Source organism: Leptonotus elevatus, chromosome 8, assembly GCF_054856555.1.
Source record: "Leptonotus elevatus isolate MCC_2025b chromosome 8, RoL_Lele_1.0, whole genome shotgun sequence".
Classification (NCBI taxonomy): domain Eukaryota; kingdom Metazoa; phylum Chordata; class Actinopteri; order Syngnathiformes; family Syngnathidae; genus Leptonotus; species Leptonotus elevatus.
Window position 1 is genome coordinate 6,306,714 of NC_141246.1, and position 17,463 is coordinate 6,324,176.

At 40.9% G+C, this 17,463-nt stretch overlaps 2 protein-coding genes across 5 annotated transcripts; one reads left to right on the plus strand and one right to left on the minus strand.

Moving 5' to 3' along the window:
• Positions 1 to 292: 292 nt before the first annotated feature.
• On the plus strand, positions 293 to 10,410 carry psip1a (PC4 and SFRS1 interacting protein 1a). 4 transcript variants are annotated; one of them, XM_086081799.1, is made up of 17 exons: positions 293 to 396; positions 777 to 850; positions 1,273 to 1,349; positions 1,745 to 1,883; positions 1,968 to 2,060; positions 3,422 to 3,508; positions 3,958 to 4,008; positions 4,104 to 4,167; positions 4,232 to 4,325; positions 4,416 to 4,599; positions 5,596 to 5,663; positions 6,714 to 6,769; positions 7,027 to 7,097; positions 7,818 to 7,919; positions 7,984 to 8,191; positions 9,008 to 9,089; positions 9,724 to 10,410. In XM_086081799.1, exons 2-17 carry the CDS (start codon positions 779 to 781, stop codon positions 9,752 to 9,754), a joined length of 1,479 nt encoding a protein of 492 aa, XP_085937925.1. In that variant the 5' UTR covers positions 293 to 396; positions 777 to 778; the 3' UTR covers positions 9,755 to 10,410. The 4 variants fall into 4 exon arrangements, with proteins under 4 accessions (XP_085937925.1, XP_085937924.1, XP_085937923.1 ...); XM_086081798.1 differs by having other exon boundaries at positions 300 to 420; XM_086081797.1 differs by having other exon boundaries at positions 326 to 490.
• Positions 10,411 to 10,881: 471 nt separating this feature from the next.
• Positions 10,882 to 16,878, minus strand: snapc3 (small nuclear RNA activating complex, polypeptide 3). Its single transcript, XM_086081802.1, has 9 exons — positions 16,621 to 16,878; positions 15,503 to 15,586; positions 15,342 to 15,420; positions 14,739 to 14,843; positions 14,431 to 14,580; positions 14,271 to 14,353; positions 13,358 to 13,516; positions 12,059 to 12,166; positions 10,882 to 11,163 (listed from the first exon to the last, which is right to left on the minus strand). Exons 1-9 carry the CDS (start codon positions 16,851 to 16,853, stop codon positions 11,016 to 11,018), a joined length of 1,149 nt encoding a protein of 382 aa, XP_085937928.1. The 5' UTR covers positions 16,854 to 16,878; the 3' UTR covers positions 10,882 to 11,015.
• Between the last annotated feature and the right edge of the window lie 585 nt (positions 16,879 to 17,463).

Genomic DNA, 17,463 nt, shown 5'->3' on the forward strand with positions numbered 1-17,463 from the left:
CGTGACAAAGCATAGTTTTAGCTGTGACATCATAGCATGTTGCATACATGTTTCTAGGCAACGATAGCTATCATCACTGCTCTCATTTATTTGTAACGGGGTCTTATATTTTGTCATTGATATTTACACGTCTGAAAATAAGACATCCACGTGAAATGATTAAACGAATTAGTAGTTTGGATGTTATAAAATATGAAGTTTATTCACCACGGTTCAAAGTAGGAATTATTCATCTCAGCAAAGTATTTTTTAAAGTAGCACACCCCTGTGTTGCACGTCGTAGTGGTACTGCCCCGTGACGTCGCACGCGGGAGGGGAAAACGTGGTTCTGAGTTTGTGAGGGAAAGGACCTTTTGGGGGAGAAGGAGGAAAGCGTTACGCCACAGCGACTGTCAAGTAAACAACTAGTTTACAATCAATGTCAGTAAATTCTCCACGCGGCTCAGTTGTTCGATGGACGCTGTTTGTATCTGTCGCGGCTACGGCATTGGTATTGAACAATCTACTGCTAGCTAGCTGCTAGCACTTTTGTTGACGTTTAGTGCGACGTGCGGACGTAACACACGCGTGATGGCTTCCGAGTATTTTCATTTTTAGTCATATTAATTCATGTTTCTGTATGAAATATAATCATTGTACTTTGAATGCCCAGCGTGTGTGAATGAATGGGGGGAAGATGGTGGCGATCAGGGGGAGGGGCACCCACATGTTATGTGTTGTCATTTCATTGAGGAGCTGGAAGCTTCATGTTTCTCTTGTGTTGTTCTTTTCAACAGAAATGGCCCGAGACTGGAAGCATGGTGATCTGATTTTTGCAAAAATGAAGGGTTATCCCCACTGGCCAGCAAGAGTAAGTATGCAGCTCTGACAGACTCAACTGCAGAGGTCAACCTGGCAGGTGTTAGCCTTTATTAGAAAATGCCGTTTTCTAGCTATCTCTTGATTGATTTATTTTGCTTTGTTTTTGCAAGCCAAATTTTTAGATGCACCGCTACTTAAATTAAGTGGGGGGGAGCAGTTGAGCGAGTTAATTAAAAACAACAACAACATGAGAACAATTGCAAGGAGCTGCTGGAGTAGACTAGACTAACTGACATGGATATTATTGTATGTCTAGGTGACAGTCTCACTTTGCACACATTTTCCTGTGTTAGTTTTAATCATACAGGAGTTCACTTATATGACACAGAGGAATTCTTAAATGTTAATTTAAGGTTTTTGGCAGCAGTGATAAATTCACTACATTTTTTTTTTTTTGCATGCTGTTGACAGATAGATGAAGTCCCAGATGGCGCCGTGAAGCCATCCAACATCAAGTTACCCATCTTTTTCTTTGGTACCCATGAAACGTGAGTGACGACACGAAAGCATTTTCACTCATTGATGCAGCACTTCATACACGAAACTGTGTGTATGTGTATCACTTGTACATCTATTACGGAATGCCTCCATGAGGACTTATGTACGAAAAATGTGCCACTTAACAGCTAACTAATTTGAGTATTTAACAAAACGCGTGAATTACTTCATAATTACTGGGTAGTCCGGCTGATGCTTAAAAGTGACTTTGGGTCATCGCCCACCGTAGCTGATCGTAGTGTGGGAGGAGAAAATCGTGTGAGAGTTGTTATGTCGAAAATTAGCCCCTCTATTACGTAACAGTGGGACGGAAGTGCAGAATGACTCACTTACAGACATTTTCAGAAATGGGCAGATAAGACAATGCGCACAATTTTCTCGGCAGTGCTTTTCTCGGCCCCAAAGACATCTTTCCGTACCAACCCAACAAAGAGAAGTACGCCAAACCCAACAAGAGGAAGGGCTTCAACGAAGGACTATGGGAGATTGAGAACAACCCCAAAGTTGAGCTGACAGCACCCAAGGTTTGCAATCCTGCATTGTGGGCAAAACATACAATAAAAATTCATTTCTTGTCCATCTCATGTTATTTTCTTACCATTCTGTAGCCGATTTGTCCTGAATCTTTGTCCGAGAAGGATTCAGACGCTGGCTTGGAGGGGGAGGGGGAGATGGACGATAAAGAAGCAAAGTCATCAAAGGTAAGTGTTCTTTTAACTAAACCTACTTTTAAAGTCATCTGCATGATGTCACCCACAATGCTAATGCTTCATCACAGCTTCTATTTTCAGATTTCAAAGCAATATTGCACCATTGAAATTAAGTATTTCATCCCCGAACAAATTATCATCATCAAACATTTAGTCATTTTGACGGCGATGTTGTAACGGCTTTAATTGTCATACAAGTGTAGAAACAAGTTTATCACTGCTAAAGTACAAGAGCAGCCACACACTGCTAGACTGAAATAACAACGGTATAATGCAAGTTTAAAAATAAGTAAACAATAGATTTTTTTTTGTTTTACTTGTTAGTGTAAACTTGAGATACAAGCGCTGTATGGTGGCAGTTAACTCAATACACTTAACAAACAACAGTTTAGCGAATAATTCGTAAAAATGTTTCATGTCACGCCCAGTTGAAGTTTACTGTCAGACTTAATATAAAAGAGAAATACACTTTGTGTATTTAAATTAAAAAAATATTCAAATATTTACCTAAAGGGCCTAAATCACAGGCCCGGAGACAACCTGATGGGCGACTCCAGTTTCACTGCGTGCGGAGGTCTCTGCAACGTCTTTTTGAAAATAGCGCACCAGGGAGTTGTGGTAAATAAAAACAATTAAAAAGTGAGACGTCTGTCTGGTGCGGGAGGATTATAGCCAAAGTGATATTCACAATTATTTTGAGCAATATTATAATCACGATTATTAATCAGTTCTTCATTACGTTAGGAAAAACACCTGTATTTTTATTGTAGTACTTTTCAGTAAACAATAATGTAAACAATGTTCAGTGCAAAATGGAACTCTGAAATAATAAAAATTCTCAAATTTAAAATCTACATAGTGCTAACTGAATAAATGTGCTTTTCTTAAAGTCCAGACATCAGATGTTGATCCCTTTTGAGGAACTAGCTCTTCATCGCAATGCTCTTAATGTCTAGTTTTTTGCTGTACATTCTTCTCTCGACATAAATTGCTCTCCACGGTCCATAAATATATACACACCCCTGTTCAAATGTCCATTTTTAGTCACGCCTGCCGCCATTTAAATAAAATTAATGTATTGTCGTCGGCTTTTCGTAGTCACTCAAACAACAGTTGCGCAATTAAGCACTTAGACGTATGTACCCGTTTCTTTTCTTTCCTATCCAACAAAACACATTTCCGGTGTTTATGGTTATGGTCATGTTTCTTCTCAGCCATCATTCGTACCCTTACCCAAAATCCCGCATGTAAAAATACTTTCATACGGCAAATAAAAGTTAAAACATTCCCAATTGTAGGGTCACTAATTTTGAGGTTCCACAACATGGAACACACCCCCTCTAACCTTTCAGGTTCCAGAAAGGGAGGCAGAGGAGGTGCAGGAGGAGGAGGAGGAAGAAGGGCCAATGATCACAGAGCAGGGCCCTCAGAAACAGGATGTACGTACTTTGCATGCTTGGAGGTGTAGATTTTATTTATTTATATATATATATATATACTATAAATGCGTCTGAACACTATAATGTTTAAATTGCTTCTATAATTCCAAGTCGAAGTTTTATTTATACTATGAATTGATTTTTAACTGCAAAATTAAAATTAAAACCCTTAGAAGAGAACCAACTCATGAAAATAAAATCAGTACTGCAGTACAAACGCACAAGTCGAAGTGCATTGCTATAGCTTGAAAAACGTGCCAGTCCTGATCTCACACACAAGATGGTGCTATAGTGCAAAAAGCAAAAAACAAACAAGTAATTTGGCTCAATGAATTCAATGTGCAATGTTTTTTTGTTTTTGTTTTGCTGCATTTCAATCACATTAGCAGATTAAATCCATTTAAAATGTTAATTACATGTGTAAACTGACTCAAACTGTCACTCTACAGGATTCAGTCCAGGTGGAGGCTCCTAAACCCAAGAGAGGACGTAAAAGAAAGGTCAATTTTTGTTTAATGGCATCTGTAAGAGATTCAGGAACACATGAAATTTAATTTGAACGTGATTGCTTAGAGATGTTGTTGCTTTAATTCAGAATGAGGGTGAGCAGGACGCTGAGGCAGCAGAAGCTCCTGCGGCCAGTCCAGTCAGTCCTGCAGGTAAATTGAAATGTCTAATATTCCACGTGATGTAACAATAACTAATGATGCAAGTGATTGTCAGTTGGGGATGCCCCAAAACGACGAGGCAGGAAGCCCAAAAGTGAAAAGTTACTTCTGCTGCAGCATCAGGACCGGCCAGCCTCAGGAAGTGAAATGTAAACGCGCACACACAGAAAGCTGTCGCAAAAATATATGTTAAAAAAAATAAAAATAAATGTGTTAATCTGGTATTCTTTGTCCCTTAGGGACACCGCTGAGTCCGATAAAAAGAGGAAGAGGGTAGCAGAGGACAAGTCCAAAAGCAGTGAAGAGGACAAGCGAAGGAAGGAGGACATCAAGGCCAAGGACGGCGAGGGGAAAGAGCCCGAGGCCAAGAAGAAAAAGCAGCCCAAAGACGGCAACTCCTCGGGTGCCTCAGATGACGACGAGGTAAGTGTGGTCACCAGCAAACGTGTGCAGTGGGCGCAGAACATCTACGCACCGCTCTTCAACTGCCGTGTTTCTCTCATATCGACAAATGATACTTTTCCCACCATTAGTGTAAACAATAACATATACGACTCAATTGAAATAACGGAATCTTTTTAGAGATTCTAACTGAGATCACGTGGTTGCATAAGTGTGCACACCCTCTTATTACCAGGGTGTAACTTCTAACTCGTGTTAAATGGGAGTCAGCACACACCTGGCACCATTTTAAAGTGCCCAGTGAGAAAGCAAGGTTGAACTTTTTTTGCTATAATTTCAAAAGGCGGAAACAAATACCAAAAGTTGCCATACCGACAGTGAAGCATGGTTGTGGCAGCATCATCAGCTGGAGCGGGGGCCTTAGTCGAGGCGGAGGGAATTATTCAATTCAATATTTATTTGTCATTGCAAATAACATGGTTATAAACAAGGAGATAACGTTATGAGCCCCAAATACTGGCATAGTGTGTCTGTAAAGTGCAGAAGTGCATATAGAATGTCTAGCAATCCATATGCACTTTTGCACTTTACAGACACACTATGAACAGTTTCTCATAACAGTCAAGATGCCTTTTGGCTTCTGCTGAGAAAAAAAGGGGGGGGGGGTTATTTGGGGTTAATCAGGGGCAGTTTAAATAGTGGCAGGTGAGTGCTGACTCCTGTTAAACATGAGTTCGAAAGTGACTGGTTAATTCTGAACACGGCCAAGAGGGTGTGCACACTTGTGCAACCACACTGTCTCAGTTGTTTATTTTTATGTTTTGAAATGATTGATCTTAAACTCATTTTCAATATCACGAAAATGTGCCATTTGAAAAATATTATGTCGACCTTTTGTTTCCACAATAGATAACAACCTTTCAAACTCTCATTCCCACCTGTGGACAATTTTAGAGTCTATAGTGGACCTAACCATGTTTCTGGAGATGTGCTAACCACTTTATTTTTTTGACTTAGAAAACCAAAGGCAAGAAAAAACATCAGAACGCCGACATGGACAAGGACGGGCGGCGGCGGAAGGAGGAGTAAGTGCTCATGCGCCGCTACCAAAGTACCAGTGATTGTTCTGTAGTTTTTTTTAATCATGTAAATATTTACTGATAATTCTAGTTAGTGATAGATTACGGCACATTCTGACTAACATACAAATTCCGGTAACGTGTACAATTCTTCAATAGAGGGAACGTGCTTACTGGAAAATTAATCTAAAACAAAACAAGGAACACTTGTAGATGACCATACATGGCATCTTTTCATTGATGAAAGTCTGCTAGCTCGATGCTAACGCATAAAAGCTTGGCCAATAGGGGTGTGCCAAAAAATCGATTCTGATAAGAATCGCGATTCTCATTTAGTACGATTCAGAATCGATTTTAAATGTCCCAAACTCAATTTTATTTAAATTATTTTATACTGTCTTGCCTTTGTCTGTGTGTGCCTTTATTTGGAGCGTTGTTCATGTTGTACCCGGTTTGGCCACTGAAGGGGCAGTGTGGTTCCACGCGGTCTAATACACTGTTAAGTTGTAGCCACATTACAGAGTAGAAGGAAAAAGTCCCGATAAAGTTACTCCAATAAAAATTTGTGGTTTTTTTCTCAGCGTGGAGCCGTTCTTTTGAGTGATAAAATGCCGCCAGTAGCGCGCTAATTAGCATTAGCGAGTCAGACTGGAGAAGATCATTACAATTCCTTGCACATCTATAGATTGAAACAAAAATCATTGTCAATCAAATCATTTTGAATCAAAAATCGTTCTTGATCGAAAATCGATTCTGAATCGGATTGCAGACCCAAGAACCGGATCGAATCGTGAGTCATTCAAAGATTCCCACCCCTTTTGGCAAACATAATTAGTATCAATGTTGCATTGTGATAACATTTTGAAAATCTGATATCAAACATCAGGTCATATTTCGCATTGTATTTGGAGTTGTTGTGACATATTGTTTTATAAATAGCATTATAGTCCTAAATTATTTTTTTTGGGGGGGGGGGGGGGGGCTTATTGTGTCATTTCTAATGTCAAACAATGCATGAAACTGCCTTTGTTTGTTGCTGTTACTGTCTCCAAACAGATCAAGTAAAGATGACCCCAAGAAAACTGAAGAGCGGTCCGGGGCCAAGAAAAAGGGTGAGTTCGCCAACATGGCTTACAGTATCTCTCGAAACTCCGTGCTTCCTCTTTTTCTTTAAACACCAGAATCAATTCATTGAACAATAAACCACTTTAATCCCACAAAACCTGTTGCCTGACTCATGACAACAAAAGTGGCACAGTGAAACAGTGATTAAACCCCAGAATGTCCTTTTTTCTTGAAAACACCTCCCTGTTCTTTTTGGGAAATCTTTGAACGCCACCATTGAAGTGGGCCTCTCCTCCATTCACAGAAATTTCCACAGATGTGAAGCTCCACCGTCTGCACAGTGAAATCAAGATTTCGTTGAAGATAGACAACCCTGTGAGTTCTTCTTTCCTTATTGTTTTTTTTGTGGAAATAAGTCTCAAATCAAATGCATGGAACAATTTTTACAGGATTTCATGAAGTGTGTTAATTGTTCAGCAAGTTTGTGCTACTAATGTTCCAACGTGTATTAGATGAATACACAGAATCAAAACCCTTGTGCGTTGATAATTGTGACTAATTTGAACCTTGTGTTTCCTGTATTCTTGTCGACTGCCGTGACCTTGACAATGTATTATTGATTTTATTTACTTACTTACTTTGTTTTACTCCACATACAGCACTTTGTGTGCAGTGATGGTTGTTTTAAAAGTTCTTTATGAATGAACTTGAGTGGATTTAAAGTCTCCACTGACGAGTATGGGGGCACCAGGTTGCTCAAATTGCTACGCCCCGATCACATTACGCATGACGTCACCCGCAATGGCTGACGGAGCGCAAATTTGAATGTAAACAAACAACTGCGGGTTTTCTAACAGCTGTAATAACCTGCACGTGCCTCTCAGAAGTTCACGGATGTGCATGATAATCGATTAATTGGTATGGAATCAATTGCTTATCAGTCACTTCTTGTAGCAAATACGTTCGATGGTGTACCCTACTTGATATGCTAACAATTGGAGAAGCACAACATAACATTAGGTCATGTCATGAGAGATTCTACCATCCCATTGGGCTTGATGAAGCGTAACAACGTGTGCGTTTGTATGCGTGAAGGATGTGAAGAAGTGCCTGGATGCTCTGGATGAGATCGGCACCCTTCAAGTGACCACTCAGCACCTGCAGAAGCAAAGCGAACTCATCGCCACACTGAAGAAGGCAAGCCGCACTCCCGCCAGAAATTGCACGCCGGACCCGCCGCGTCACGTTTGTCGCGTTCCAGATCCGCAGGTTTAAAGCCAGCCAGGACGTGATGGACAAAGCCACCATGTTGTACAACAAGTTCAAGAGCATGTTCCTGGTGGGCGAGGGCGAGTGCATGCTCAGCAAGGTGCTCAACAGGTCCTTGGCCGAGCAGCGGCAGCACGAAGAGGCCAAGAAAGGAACGCTGAGGAAAGCCGAGCAAGCGCAGGAAAATAACACGGGCGCAGGTTGGTGGCATCCTTGTGAAAAGTGCAACCTGATTGAGCTTCATTTCGTTTGGCTATATTCGTGTTACAAACGGTCACACAAGTGACACGCGTCATTTGGTTGTGGTTCTAAAACCCAAGAACACACTCAGCCCGCAGCCTAAAATAAAATACTAAGATTAATCTTTAATAAAAATAAAAAAAACTAGACATAATGTCCAAATTGAACAGCCGCCATGGAGGAGATGGTGAGAAATATGCACCCCGATTCATTCAGTGATTTGCTATGAACGTGGTCAAATTGGAAATAATCCATAGAAGGTTCATAATGTATAATAATATAATAATAATAATTGTGCGATTTTATGATCGCGTGTGAGCGAGCGCTCCTGTTAATTGCGGCCCGTGACTTGACAGTGCTACATGTCATGTCAACAATTAAACAGCAGACGGAGTCAAGTGAGGTTCTAACTGACTTTGGTCTAACCGCCGGCCAAATCGGTTCAGGCCTGACTCGTCACGCAGGATCCTGAGAAGCGAGCACCTGGTCTCCATCCTACGTGCCTTCTCAGCAGGTCACAGGATCTCTTGAGAACGGGTCGGCTGGGGTGGAGGACACACCACATCCTGAGCTCGAGCAGCTCGTAGCAACCGGATAGGAATACTTTGCTTGCGTGAAAAGGTTCCTTTCTCGGGCGAGGGCGCGGCCAATGGCCGGAAAATTTGAATTATATCCCAAAGGTTTGGGGCTAAGACATGTGTCATCACATGGTCCCGAGTGCTGGTAGTTGCTGCGGTTTTTGGACATCTGAGCTTGTGTGTGCTTTTACCGTGCAGACAAGGCGGGCGAAGGAGATCAGAGCGCTGAGGAAAACAAGCAGGAACCACGTGAAGATGCCTCAACGGGGGAGAACCTCAGGTAGCCTCGTAGGAATGGGGGGAAAAAAAGGAAAAAAACATGGCATACAGTGGGGTGAATTTTTAAGTAAGAAATGAATGGTCTCCAATGTTTATGGTTGGTTATTAATTATGGTAATATCAAATGAATTACTAGAAATGCCATTAAGACATTTGAACAGCTCTTTTCTTTGGAGGTACAATTATCTACATATGACATTGGAGTATAGGAGTATAAATGTTCAATATCTGCACCAATGCCCGATACTGGTATCTATATACCAATGTAGCCCATTTGTTAACTCATTCACTGCCATTGATGTCAAAAATTCATTTGAACAATTTTTATTAGTTTAACATTTTTTCCACTTTTGCTAACAATTTTTTTTGTGTACATTTAGAACAGATATAAAATTTGTGGTTAACTCGTGAAATCATGCAATTAAAAAATTGAATCGCCTGACGAAAAGATTATTAAAAATTAGGAGCATGTGAAAATGTTAAACTAATAAAAATAGTTCAAATTCATTTTTGACATCTACAACCATCAATGGCAGTGAATGAGTAAAAAAAAAAAAAAGTACATTTACATATTCAGCAGTTCTTTTCCATCCTATAGCTTCTGGTCTAACTCGGTTGATCTGCTCTTCCCCAAGTGCTCCCGTTGCTCCTGAAGCCTCCACCTGACCCGGACTGGTCCATCAAGGTCTTCACACTGGGATGTCCCATCCAGTTGCTTGTGACTGATCACCTTAAAGGAACAGTGTGTAGAATTTTTTTTGGGCATTTAGTAGTGAACTAATAGATTGCAGCAACCTAAGTTGGAGGTGCGTTTATTTTTGAAGCACACAAAGGAAGATCACACTTGGCCTTTTCAAGTCTACCACCAATTACTATTGCTAAGTTTCTCTTTTGGGTATCCGCAACAGAAAGATGGCGGCGAAACGTCAGCCTCCTGTAAGGTGTGGCGTGACCTATGTAATATAATTAGCAATTATATAAATAAGAATGTAGGTTGATGTGATAGAATTTTTGCTTAAAATTAACATACAAAAAAAAATTCTACACACTGTCCTGTCCCTTTAACTGGTTTCCACGTTAATGACCCTTGTAGTCAAAGTTGCTGCTTCAAATTGAGTCCTTCGGTAGTCGTCGTAGTAGAAGACATCGCAGTTTTGTCAGCTTTTACAGTTACCGTAGTTGAGCGAACGCTTCATTCCAAAAAAAATTCCAAGTGTCTTTTTAAAAGCTGCTTCTTCTTTTAAACGTCTGTATATAAGAGTTATTTTTGTGCCTTTTGGTTTGATACGTTTCAGCGTCAAATAATAAAGTAGTGCACCGTACTGTTCACAGAGTTATGATTGATTTCATCAAGTTTGTTTCACTGAGGTCAGAGCCATAACTCAAGATCTACTCTTTAGCCGCTTTTGGTTTGAATACCGGTATACTGTAAAATTTGGATCCAAGATTATAAAAAAAAAAAAAAAATTTGATAGATAAAATCATAAAAAGGGAATGGCACTGTAGGCTACAAGGTGTGCAAATCAATGGTGGGAGAACTGACATTCTTGTCAGAATAAAACCGAAAAAAACACAGTTTAGCTGATAGCTGGACAAACAAGTTTCGAAAACGGCGTCTGTTAATTCGGAAAATGTAATAGAAGATCCCAAGAACTTATTGCAAACGCATTTGCACAGCTGAATAATGAAAGTACAGTGTATACAAAAATATTCCAATGCATGTTGTGACTCATGTGACTTGACTTGCTAGAATTATTATTTTTTTTTGATAACCTGAGACTTACCCCCTCTGATATGGGTCTTTCAGTCTTAACTTTATTACAAGTCACTTAGAAATATAAACAAAATGTACAAAACAGGAAGTCAACCCGCAGCTACGACTATAAACATAATGTAAATACTGTATGATGAGTCGGGAAAAGCGCCATCAGTTGAAAGCGCCGCGGTCCACGTAGGGATAGGCCAGGAAGTCTCCCAATTTGTTGCCGGCGTCGTCGTAGTGCAGCTTGCGAAAGCACTTGTCGCAAAACAGACAAGGATGACTCGGGGCAAACTGGTCGCTAGTGGTGCACCACCTGAGGAAAATTAACAGGCGGGACGTCACGGGTGGGCAAACTTTTGCGCTCAAGGGCCACGTTCAATTTTCAAAATGCACAGATATGAGCCAGGGCGTTTGCATATGAAGTTGGAAAATAAAATAGTTCATTTTGATAAAATAGAGCTCAACTTTTTAAAATTGTACTAATATCAATTTGATAAATAAATGCATTTTAACTCACTCCCAGTCATTTTCACTGAAGCAACCCCCTTCGCTCCTGGCTGTTTTACTAGCCACATAACATTGTGGTCTATTGCTATAAAAACATGGAACCTAGTCTCTTCTTTCATCCGGAAAAAAGTATATTTCTCCGTTTTACAGCAATTAGCATTAGAATATAGCTAAGTTTCATCATTATTAACAAATCAGTTTAAAACAGTGGGGTAAAACTTTTTGCAACATGGCCAACATGGTTGATCTCTTATACTCTGCTCCCACCTGCTGGCCATTTTTGTAATAACTACCATTGCTTTAAGCATTCTCTTCAGTTCTGAGGCTGCATCAAAGCCTTTGTTATGCTCTAGCATAAAAATATAAATAAAAAAATGTATAAATCTTATTTTGAGACCACGGCAATATTTAAAATATAACGTTTTATACGTTTTTGGAAGCAAATAAGTTACGTGACCAATCTTAAGGGGAAAATAAATAGTGAGAATCTATGTGAAATGCATTGGGGAGGGGGCACTGGAACATTCAATATACGTTTTACATAAAAAATGTTGCAATTGATATTACAGGCCTCTTCATTAAATTCTCAATGGGCCAGAGAAAAGAAAAGATGAGGCTGCATGTGGCCCACAGGCCATACTTTTTCTACCGGTGGTGTACAGTAAATGGATTCCACCAAGCTCCCCCCTCCTCATTTTCACCTGGCGATGAAAGTGTAGCAAACGGCACATTTCTGCGTGGCAATCCGATGTTTGTGGAGTAGCAACGGGTAGAACTTCCGGTCCAGGCAGTCGTCCTTGTGCGTCAGTCTATAAACAGACCAAATAAAAAATTTATTGGCTGCCCAGCGTCATCAGATTTGCCTCTGTAAGGGGCTGCTTTCACATGTGGTCGGCCCCCTGCGAGCGCATCAAAGACACGGTCATTTCAAGCGTCTGGTGGTGCGACGGAGGCCTCTTGTAAAGAGCAAACAAACCGCTTTTCAAATCACCCGATGCTGTAGAGGTTTCCCTGAGCACGTCACATCCTTAGAGGCAGAGAGGCCTTAAAATGATTTGGTTTGTGGAGGCACAACGGTGGAGTTCATTCATTTGTGGGTGTGTGACTCCATTTATTCACGGCTCTGAACACAAGCTTTCGAGTTGGTCACGGTCGGTTGGCTCACTGCTGGAGACTGAATGGTTGGTAGGGAACAATCATACGTCTTAATTTTATTACCTCCACCAAGGAGGTTATTTTTGCATATCCATTTTTGTCTCTTAGCAAGATGGTTCAAACTTTGTAGAAAGTTGAGCTGTGCAATTTTGAAAAATAATCTAGAATTGCAATGTATTTTTCCTCAATATTGGAATATTTTATTTTAATATGCGTTTATCTTTTCCATAAAGTCCTCCTCCCGTCTATTTTTTTTAACACAACAGTGAATCATTAAGTATTCAAATAACCAATCTGATTTATTTTACATAAATGTTTTGGTCTTATAGGTTTAAAAAAAAACTTTTTTATTTTCTTTTTTTAAGCCGATAAACATTCATTATATGTTTTTCACTGAAAACATTTGGGAAATATGGATAAATGTCCTGGAAAAAAATGAAAACACTCAAAATATATATATATATATTTTTTTAAATAAATAAATAAAAATCTGCATATATGCAAATCCACAGAGCCTTTTACCTCCGTGATCAGCCGTTCCTGTATTCCAAAGCCTCCCAAATCAATAGGGTTCTTGCTTTCGGTATACAACTGGAGGTCCCTTGAATGTGTTCAGAATTGGGACCGATGCGGTGGGAACGCAAGAAACCTCAATGGCATCTGAGAAATGCATTGAGCTTGGGTATCTTATGTGGGATCGTTAAAATCAAAAAGGTTATTGTTCAAAAGCTGTTTGGTACTTAAAAACAGAACGCCCCCCCCCCCCCCCCCCCAAAAAAAAATCTGTACCAGAGATTAGCAGAGTTGTAGCTTTCAAATGCAAGTGTTCGAAGCTAACGTTTTACCTGATATCCGTGATAATGACGACGTGCTCGCAGTCGCCCTGGTGACAGTAAAGATATGGGAAGCCCACTTTAACCTGCAGATCCGCCAGCCTCGTGTCCTCCATCTTGGCCTGAGTATACGGGGGGAAGTTGTTGGCCTTGGCCCATGTGACGGTGGTCCTGCAAAGACAATTACAAAAACAGTTTTCACCCCCCAAAAAATTGCCTTTAATTGATTATCACGTTCTGCAGCAAGAGTAGATGTTTTCATAATGTCGATACAATGGGAGGAAATAATTATTTAATCACATCCTGTTTGTTATCCATTCACAGCGCGCCTGTTTTCTGAAACTGAGCCCTGAATGGTCGCTAACGAGCCCTTAGCAATTGTGATGTCATTTTCAGTCGACAGCAAATGACAAAATGGCCGCACGCCGAGTTGGACAAAAATAGGTGGATTTTGCTGCTTAATTTATATTCCACAAACGCAATATTAATAAATAAATGAATAAAAACAGTGTTTAGACTTGTGCTTGTGTTGACGTCCACTTTAATACAGATATAAAAACGGCAATGTTCTGTTCCATGGGCCTGCTCTACTTAGACATCTACTTAGTAAACGTTTCCTCAAAGTGATTCAAACAAACACAAACACTTTGTTTAGGTCATCTCCATCTGGAATGTACTCGCGTCAGCTTTATGTAATCGGACGATTCCACCACAAATGAGCCTTTCACCAAGAATTCCACCCCTTAACTCTTTTTCCAGTTCCGATCACACAGACCTTTTATGGATAACACAGCCGGAAACCTGTCTGTATAATTATTCAAGGCCTCTTAATTCATGAGAGGCTGTATTTGTTTTCGAGTCAGAATAACGAGTAGCTAATGCATTATTATTATTGGGCACGACAAAGAAGCGCGTTCAAACTCACTGGCTGATGTCGCGGCATTCCGGGTAGCGCATGTCATTATAGAACACCCCTTCAAGGAAAAAGAAAGCAGACTTGTAATGGTCCTGAAACACACACACACACAAAACCTCTGTTAGAAAGGTGCGACATGGAAGGGTTGGCGAGGATGATCTGCGCTCACCTTGCTAACAAAGTCCGGCGCCATGTCCGGCGTGTTGCTGAACTCGCCGCACATCTGCAGGTCGCTGGCGCAGCAAATGGCGTCCCGCAGGTCAGATAACTTTTGGGAGCCCAACAGGAGCAGCGTCATGTGGGGTCGATTGTAGACAAACTGCGAGGGGAAGGCGACAGTTGGGGTCAGTTGAAAACAAACTTTGGCCAACTGCTATATAAGCATTCTCCTTCGAGAATTTGACCTTTGACTTCCTTAACCAACATTTGTTAAACTCCGGCGAGCTTTGAAGGGTTCACGTCGGGGTCGCCACTCACCTTTTCAAAAGTGGCCGGGTAGTAGACATTGATGGTCAGAAAGACGTCTCCTTCAGGGACTATATTCTCCGCGGCCTCTGGTTTCGTCATGACCGAGAGTCGCTCCTGAGGAAAGGCAGCAACGGGACCTTAAACATTTCTCGACAATAATATGTTATACGTGACCTTCACTAGTCTAAACATGACATTTTTGGAACATGAGTTCTGAAGCAAAATCTCAGGGGGGCGGCCATTTTGCCACTTGCTGTCCGCTGAAGATGACATCACACTTGCTCAGGGTTCAGGCAACAACCAATCAGAGCTTACCTGTTTTCCGAAGCTGCGATGTGATTGGTTGTTACCTGAGACCTGGGCAACATTGATGTAATCTTCAGTTGACGGTAAATGGCAAAATGGCCGCCCCCCCCCCTGAGATGGGTAAAAACAGCTAGATTTTGCTGCTTAACCCATACTCCACTAACACAATATTAACCAAATATAGACTAGTGGGGCTGCATAGAACATATTGTCAAAAACATGTGAGGGGTTGACTTCCCCTTCAAAGCTCGTACGTCCACAAAGGCCAAACCACGCTGATTTGGGTCGCCGTCATTGTCAACTCGCCTGCTCATCTGCGTAGAGGTCGTGTCTGTTCTTGCTGATTTTTAGGGAGGATTTGTAATCTTGCCTCTTCTTCCTTTCACTGTCCAGACAAAATCAAGAGGCAGCCAACATGATTTCCCAAGTTTTCACGGGTTGAGTTCAAAGCCAATAAAAAGTCGTACACCAGAGTTTTCAACGTGGAGTCTTCGGGTACGACGTCTGGGTCAGGCTGCTGGTCCTCGGGATCACAACGAAGTGATGCGGGGCTAGTCAAATGGTAAAATTAGAAGACGTAGAAACACAGATGAAATGGGGATTATGTCTACTTCATGTCAAATGTCATGAGTGGCTGGCATATGGGATATAATTATTTCCTGACTACACCAGGTGTGATTGCGGTTATTCCTACTTCCTGGCAGCGTTGTGTGCGAGGTCATAGCTCCTCCTGATTACAGCAGGTGTGATGGAAAATACTTTCTACTATACCCCTTGAATGCCTTATGCATGATGGCGGTTGTAACCAGTGGTGTAGTCCAGGGTATACGAAGTATTGAGTATACCCACTTATTTTGGGTGGTACCCTTTGCCTACACTGATCTTGATGGGGATTGATGAGCCAGAGGCCGAGTAGGGCGGGTCATGTCGAGAAAAACAATCCTTCAAATGTTCCCCCCTGAGCCACAATGGCGACCCAAAAATGTAGCTCAGGTTAACTGATTTTCCCTCATACACGGGATACTTGATCGTGACGTGGGTTTGATTCCCGGGGTGGACACTGCCAGTCAAACGCTACATGCTCTAGTTATGTTTTAAAAGTAGCTAGGCTGGTACTTTATTTTTAGGAACCGGTATGTTAAAACGCAAGAATGGAGACAAATAGTTAAAAATTTAGCACAAAACAGTACTGAAGTCTAACCTGACTGTTTGTTTTACAATTGTTGTTCATTGTTCACTTTGTAACTTGTTTTATAACATATAGGTTACTTTGTTTGCCTTACGATAAATACATTTGACAATTTCAGAATGCTTGTGTTACAAAACTGTTCTGAACAGGTCACGATAATTGTATTATTGTGAGCAAGTACAAATGACGGGTTTTTCATTCTTACATGTCACCGTTTCTAAAAGAGGACGTTTTTCTGGACTGTTTTTAAAAAACGGTGACATTGAGAGCATAACCACTTCTCCAGGGACCACTGACACCACTGGTTGTAACTATTTGCTGGCTATACTTTTACTCGACTTGATACTGCGCTTCCTAACGACACCACTTAGAAGCATACGATGTGCTAAGAGGTACCTGCAGACTTCTTTGAGTTCCCGCATCATGTCCACGCTGACTCCCATCTCGTGAGCAAAGTTAGCGTGAAACGTGTCTTCATCCTCGGCACTATAGGAGTAGTCAGACGGCTTTAGTCTACTCAACCACTCCTTTCTGAAGGAGTCTATATGAAACGTTTTGGTATTCGCGTTGCGGTACTCGTATTCTGGGATGTTTGGATTGGAGTCTGGCGTTGCAGCTGAGGCCGCCATGTTTACTGGAAATAAGGAAGAAAGTGCCGCGCGATGCGGATTGTGGGTAATGTAGTACGAGTACGGAAATGACTAAACAATGATTTAAATCGTTATTTAATCATGTTTCAAGTTTGGCTGCTAATGTTGGGGGAAAGAAAGGGAAAAAACAACCATTGGTCAGAATGGATTCATCGTTGTTTGAACAATTCCGATTTAGCGGTAAGTAACCCGCGTAGAGGATTGTGGGTAACGTAGTAGCATTGACAACATTGAAAAACTACTTCTTTTTTTAATTATATTATTTCAATGCATTTTAACCTATCAATTTCAAGTTAAAAAATATATTTTGTGTTTTAGGTGAAGTGCTTGTATTTTGAATATAATAAAGCTACGGAGTAATTAAGACTTTTTGTTGTTGTTTACATTTTAGTAGAAAATGAGCCGCGCTGGGGGTTGTGGGTAATGTAGTAGTATTAAGAACAAGGATAAACATATATGAAGTGTGCACTGTGAAGTGTGCTGGAGAAGAAAATGCATCTTGCGAATCAATGACACAAAACCCGAACCCGACTCTTTAGTAATACCGTACAGTACTTTTAAAACTCAGCTGCATAAACTGTTGGAAACG

Coding starts and splice junctions, on each gene's coding strand:
- snapc3 (XM_086081802.1), bottom strand. CDS start 16,853: ATGGCGGCCTCAGCTGCAACGCCAGACTCCAATCCAAACATCCCAGAA. Junction 14,844..15,341: donor ACCTCTACGCAGATGAGCAG/GCGAGTTGACAA, acceptor GCCTTTCCTCAG/GAGCGACTCTCGGTCATGAC. Junction 13,517..14,270: donor GAATGCCGCGACATCAGCCA/GTGAGTTTGAAC, acceptor TTGTCTTTGCAG/GACCACCGTCACATGGGCCA.
- psip1a (XM_086081797.1), top strand. CDS start 454: ATGGACGCTGTTTGTATCTGTCGCGGCTACGGCATTG. Junction 5,664..6,713: donor GGGCGGCGGCGGAAGGAGGA/GTAAGTGCTCAT, acceptor GTCTCCAAACAG/ATCAAGTAAAGATGACCCCA. Junction 8,192..9,007: donor GGAAAATAACACGGGCGCAG/GTTGGTGGCATC, acceptor TTTACCGTGCAG/ACAAGGCGGGCGAAGGAGAT.